Source organism: Sinocyclocheilus rhinocerous, unplaced genomic scaffold (assembly GCF_001515625.1).
Source record: "Sinocyclocheilus rhinocerous isolate Xijiao unplaced genomic scaffold, SAMN03320098_v1.1 scaffold603, whole genome shotgun sequence".
NCBI lineage: Eukaryota > Metazoa > Chordata > Actinopteri > Cypriniformes > Cyprinidae > Sinocyclocheilus > Sinocyclocheilus rhinocerous.
The window spans coordinates 3,303,683-3,309,948 of record NW_015656630.1 but is presented as its reverse complement, the minus strand read 5'-3'; the positions used below and the strand labels follow the sequence as shown (position 1 = coordinate 3,309,948).

General features: G+C 39.8%; 1 protein-coding gene across 1 annotated transcript in view; it reads left to right on the top strand.

Annotated features, from left to right (window-relative positions):
* Positions 1–2,546: 2,546 nt before the first annotated feature.
* LOC107720710 (protocadherin-10) overlaps positions 2,547–6,266 on the top strand; it is a 5,138-nt gene continuing 1,418 nt past the window's right edge. Inside the window, exon 1 of the mRNA XM_016528513.1 lies at positions 2,547–5,314. Within this exon, the coding sequence (XP_016383999.1) occupies positions 2,846–5,314 (2,469 nt within the window). The 5' untranslated portion in view covers positions 2,547–2,845. The remainder of the gene's footprint in view (positions 5,315–6,266) is intronic.

Sequence of the window (6,266 nt, the reverse complement as noted above, 5' to 3'; positions counted from 1 at the left end):
GATAATTTATTTGAAGCTGCGGATTCGGGTGACGTTTTAGCTCATCCGCGCATCACTAACGCACAGGCTGTGTGTATCCCCACTCGTGATATAACGTTTTCTTTGGGCAGGGAGGAACACACAACCTACAACGTGGCTTGCTCTCGCCCTTGAAATGCTTTGTCTTTGCATGAGCTTAGACATAGCTGGAGCTTATAGACTTTCACAATTGACAGACAACAATAAATATGACTGACACACACAGAGCGCTTCGCTGAATGACAGAAAGCTGATGCTGGCTCCGCCGCACGTGCTTTTATAGCTTCCTGGTCATGACGTCACCCGCCCGTGACGTCCCGCTCAGCTATTGGACTGATTTCACATTTTATTCAGAGCGTGGTCACAGAAGGCGTTCCCCTAGCGTTTCCGACGCAGCTCGAGTTCCTGAAGAGGAACTTCTCTCAGTTAAAGTTAAATGTTTTATTATTATTATTCAAACTTTTGACCGGTAGTGTAAGTTATTGATTATTTAAATTGATAATATCTATAAATATCTATTTATTTTATTGTCAGACTCAATTCTGAAGCCTCGGACTATTTGGATTATAAACAGTGGCACGGTTGTGTAGCCTAATGCTGTTGTAGGTCAATCCGCATTTATGGAGTTCACCGAAGGCTAATGTAGGCTACAGACTAATTCAAAATCATTAAATCACTCTGGTAAAATCAATTCAGAGATAGAAGGAAAATGAGCCTTTAATTAGTGCCAGTCTAATGTCTGGACCACATGACACCCTGAAGTTATTAGGGGTGTTTACATTTTAATAATATACATTTCATCCTTATACAGTATAAAATTTAACTAAGCTGTTTGCAGCAAAAAGTCACAGTATTCACAATATGTGTTTTATATGGTTACAGAGTCGTATTTATTTATGTATTCAGCATTAAAAAGTCCTAAACAGGGTGCAGCAAAGGGGGGTTGTAGACCCCTAATTACATTTTGATCGCCCTCCTGATAAGTACAGTGTATGCGCTGTAGGAGATTTATTTACTACTATTTTGTTTTAAAAAGTTTTAAATAATGTAGTTGAGCAGAAAACCAAAACTTCCTTTAAAACGGGACACTCCTATAAACAATAAACTAGAAGAACAACTGTTTACACCACTCCACATTCGTGTCCTCTTTTTGGCCATTAATGAGAGTAAATGTGTTTGTTCGCTGGGTCGATATAAGTTGCTTTATTTCCGACTCGGCTCTATGCCATTTAGTATGCACTTAAGGTAATGGAAAGCAGGAGAATATCATGGGAACCCTGTAGTCTGCTGTTCAGCCAATCGCGAGCGGCTGGATTATGCCTCAAAACCTTTTAATACCACTGTTCACTAATGATCCGGACCCGCAGCCCTTTAATCCCCACTACATTAATTAAAAAGAGCACGAGCCCTTGGAAGATCATGCCATCTGCTGCAGTTTCATTCCATAGACAGATTGTGTTTGGTGCTTATTTAAAACAGAATGTATTTACTTGTCAAGGAAAGCAGGAGGAATGAGAAAGGAGTAAGATTGCAGGAATTACATAGGGAAGAAACTAGAGTTCTTCTGAAATATGTTGAACAGAATCGTTGTTTCGTAGCTTCTTGTAACCCACCACAAAAATAGCCATAATGTTAAAGATTAGTCTGAATATTAAAGGGATAGTTCACCCAAAAATTTGAATTTTGTGATCATGTACTCACCCTCAAGTTGTTCCAAACCTGTATTTGTTTCTTTCTTTTGTTAAACACAAAAGGAGATATTTCGAAGAATGTTGGTAATCAAACAGTTGACGGTAGTCATTGGCTTCTTGGTTAACTTGGTCAACTACAGCATATATATATATATATATATATATATATATATAGGGTTAAAGGTAAGGTTATTTTAAGGTGTCATTTTTAAAGTGTAATTATACATTTAAGTACTGAGTAATATAAACTAAGGTTAGGATTATGGTTTGGCTTAGATTTAGTAATTATGCCTAATTTAATGTTATTACTATAGTAAATAGTCTACATATATAACAAGGACACTGTAAAATATAGTGTTACCAAATGTAATCCTCACTTTTTATATCTGAACCAATATCAAAAATTGTCTTAAGGTTAAGGCCTAGGTGTGTTTTTGTGTTTGATGCTTATTGCAGAACTGGGATGAAATGGTTTGTTGGCCCATCTTTTCTCATTTCTTCATTTCATACATTTTTGACTGAGGTTTTTAGCATTTAAACACGTTGAAAACTGTGAGTTAAATAACTGGATTAAGTATTCAAGGTTTAATTTATGGTAAATTACAGAATTAATCATAAAAACGAGATCTTTGAAAACCATTCAGTAATACAAATGTCACTGTTTAATGTAATTATGGTTAACAAGAGAATGGGAATTATAAGTAATACTTTTTTATTTAATATAAGGAATTACTATATATAACAATAAATAATTTTGAAATCGAATGTTATGTATTAAAAAAGGAAGGCACAATAAAGTATATATAAAAATAGTGTTTAGCGTTAAGTCGACGATTACTGTCATGAGGCACCTTTCCTCTCCAACACACTGGTCCCATTCCACCTCCACCCCTCCTGGCTCTCTCATCCAAACACACTCACACTCTCTCACTCTTGCGCAAGTGCCACTGGCCAAAGGCGCGCGCTCTAGTGCTTAAGTACGAGGTTCACTTCAATATCATTAGCGTGCTCATTCTCTCTCGAAATGTTGCTGTGCGTTTGGGTGGGTTTTTGTCCACCATTGTAAATCTTTAATTATGAGTGTTTTGTTTGGTCGTTCATTTGAAGGCACACATTAAGAAGGAGCCTATATTTCAATGGAGCTGTGGATACGGACATGGCAGGTATCCTGCCTGGCGCTCATGATGTTGGATGTAGTTCTAGCACAGATTCGTTACACGATCCCAGAGGAACTGGAGCACGGGGCTTTTGTTGGAAATATTGCGGAGGATCTGGGACTAGACACCAGCAAACTCTCAATCCGACGATTTAGAATAGTCTCAGGGGCGAAACGGCCATATTTGGAGGTGAATTTAGAAAACGGGGTTTTATTTGTCAATGAAATAATTGATCGAGAAGAGTTGTGCGAACAAAATCCATATTGTTCATTCCATCTCCAAGTTGTGATCGAAAACCCATTAGAATTGTATAGAGTGGAAGTTGAAATACTAGATGTCAACGACAACACTCCGGTTTTTCCATGGAGTGAATTTAACCTGGATATCTCCGAATCGGCCGCTCCTGGATCGCGCTTCCCACTGGAAAGCGCGCAGGACCTGGACGTCGGTGACAACTCTCTTCGCTCGTATCTGCTGAGTGTAAACGAACACTTTGTCCTGGATGTCCAGACGCGCAGCGACGGCAGTAAATTCGCAGAACTGATCCTCGAAAGTCCGCTGGACCGGGAGCAGCAGAAGACTCACCTGATGGTTCTTACAGCGGTGGACGGAGGCTCGCCAGAGAGATCGGGCACTGCGCAAATAAACATAACGGTGCTGGATGCCAACGACAACGCGCCTGTGTTCGATCAGAACTTTTATAAAGTGAGGCTGGCAGAAAACGCGCCGAGAGGCACAGTCGTTATAAAACTAAACGCCACTGATCTAGATGAAGGACCCAATGGAGAAATCACGTACTCTTTTAGCGGCCACGCTCCAATGAGAGTGCGCGAGCTGTTCAGCGTGGATCCCCGCACTGGAGAAATCAAAGTAAAAGGACTTATAGATTATGAAAAGGCACGGATGCATGAAGTTTACGTACAAGCCAAAGACAAGGGACCGTCAGCTGTGGCGGTGCACTGCAAAGTTATGGTTAACATTATAGACGTCAACGACAATCTTCCAGAAGTGATTCTTACATCAGTATCCACGCCGGTTCAAGAAGACGCGCCACCTGGCACAGTGATAGCAGTCATTAGCGTAATGGATAAAGATTCTGGAGAAAACGGAAATGTTGATTGTGAAATTTCTCATCACGTTCCCTTTCAGCTACATTCCTCTTTTAAAAACTATTACACGTTAGTTACGTGTGATTTTCTGGACAGAGAATCCATTTCAGAGTACAATATCACTCTCACGGCGCGTGATATGGGCTCACCGCCGCTTTTTACTAGGAAAACAATTTTAGTGCAAGTGTCTGACATCAACGATAACGCGCCGCGTTTCAAACAGCCCTCCTACACGATCTACCTGACCGAAAACAACGCGCCAGGAGCCTCGATTTGCACCATCACCGCTCAAGACGCAGACGCGGATCAGAATTCCTACTTGTCCTACTCTATTCTAGAAAACGACATCCATGGAATGCCGGTGTCCACATACGTGTCCATCAACTCAGATAACGGCAACATTTACGCACTGCGCTCTTTTGACCATGAGCAGCTCAGAAACTTTCAGATCGTGGTTCAAGCCGAAGATGCTGGTTTTCCGCCTCTCCGCGCGAACGTAACAGTCAACGTGTTTGTTTTGGACCAGAACGACAACCCTCCGGTCGTTGTATCCCCGTTGCCCGAGAATGACACCGCGACGGTTGTAGTTGTCCCCAGATATGCTGATGCCGGGTACCTAGTGGCTAAAATCACCGCCATGGACGCGGACGCCGGGCAAAACTCGCGTCTCTTTTATGAAGTCCTCCAAGCTACAGATCTCAGTTTGTTCAGTGTCGCTCTGTACACCGGGGAGATCAGGACAATTCGCCGCCTGATGGACAACGACCCCAGGAGGCAGAGGCTGGTGGTTTTGGTCAAGGACAACGGTCAGCCGCCGCTCTCGGCCACGGCCTCCATCATGTTGTCAGTTGTTGACAGCGTGCCAGGATCCTTGTCTGATTTTGGTGACCTCGCGCTCAGCCCCCAGTACCGGTCAAACCTCACGCTGTATTTAATCGTATCTCTGGGCGCCGTTTCATTCACGTTTCTCGTGGCTATTATTGTCCTGGCTACAATTAAGGGATTGAAGGACAGGAGCTCGTGCTGTGGATTTTATTCTAAGGACCCCGCCACTGACGTCGTTAAAAAGTCTAACTTGAACATTCACATATCACCGGGATCAAAGGGACCCACGCAATGCGTGGAAGTAAACGGGAACAACCCAATAGGTCAAAACTACTGCTATAAAATGTGTCTGACTCCAGAGTCATCTAGAAGTGACTTCATGTTCCTCAAGCCTTGTAGCCCCACGGGAACATCTTCCCGAAACAATATAAAGGAAATAGAAAACAAATCTTTGACCTGGAGTCCAGCCAGCCACAGTCTTGGTACCAGATATGGAACGACCTCTCCAAATGAAGTAAGTGATCAACAAAAATGATCTCAAGTTTGTCCACTAGATGGAGACTTCAGATACTTGTTGTGCTTTAATCACCCCCAGGATAACAACATGTAAATAATAGCATGTAAATTGTAATGTAATTGAAAAATACATAAAAAAATATATTTGGAAATGCCAGTGTACGAACTACACGAATGACAACAACAACAGTATATGTATACAGTATGTACAGTATGTATACATTAGGTACAGAACATAGCAATTCTGTTTTAAATAAATGTATCAATAATTACTGATGTAATTAAAATAATTATTCTACCTTTGAGCTATACTCTGTATTCATTGTTATTGGCTATTTAAAATATATTAGATGAAATCTCTTAATACATATTATATTAAATTTAATATAATAATGTCCAATTCTAATGGCTAATAATAAACTAATAATAATATAATTTATGTCATTATAATAATAGTACTATTTTGATAGTATTATTCAGAACAGCAGTGACATTAATTATTATGCAAACAGAATTGTTTGTTTCATTGTGTTATTCTAGCTTATAATATAATATAATATAATATAATATAATATAATATAATATAATGGTCCATAATAATAAATAATAATAATATATAAATATAATGTAAATAATAATAATAATAATAATAATAAATCATAATTTAATAAAATAATATTTGTATTATTTGCTGAACAACAGTGAGGTTAACTATTTAAAGGGGTCATATGATGCGATTTCAAGTTTTCCTTTCTCTTTGGAGTGTTACAAGCTGATTGTGCATAGATAAGATCCCTGAAGTTGCAAAGACTAAAGTCTCAAAACCAAAGAGATATTCTTTATCAAAGTTAAGACTCTGCCACGCCCCCCTAAAACGGCTCGTTCTAACACGCCCCCACATATCTACCACACTATATGGAAATATTTGCATAATGCCACCCAAATGTTCA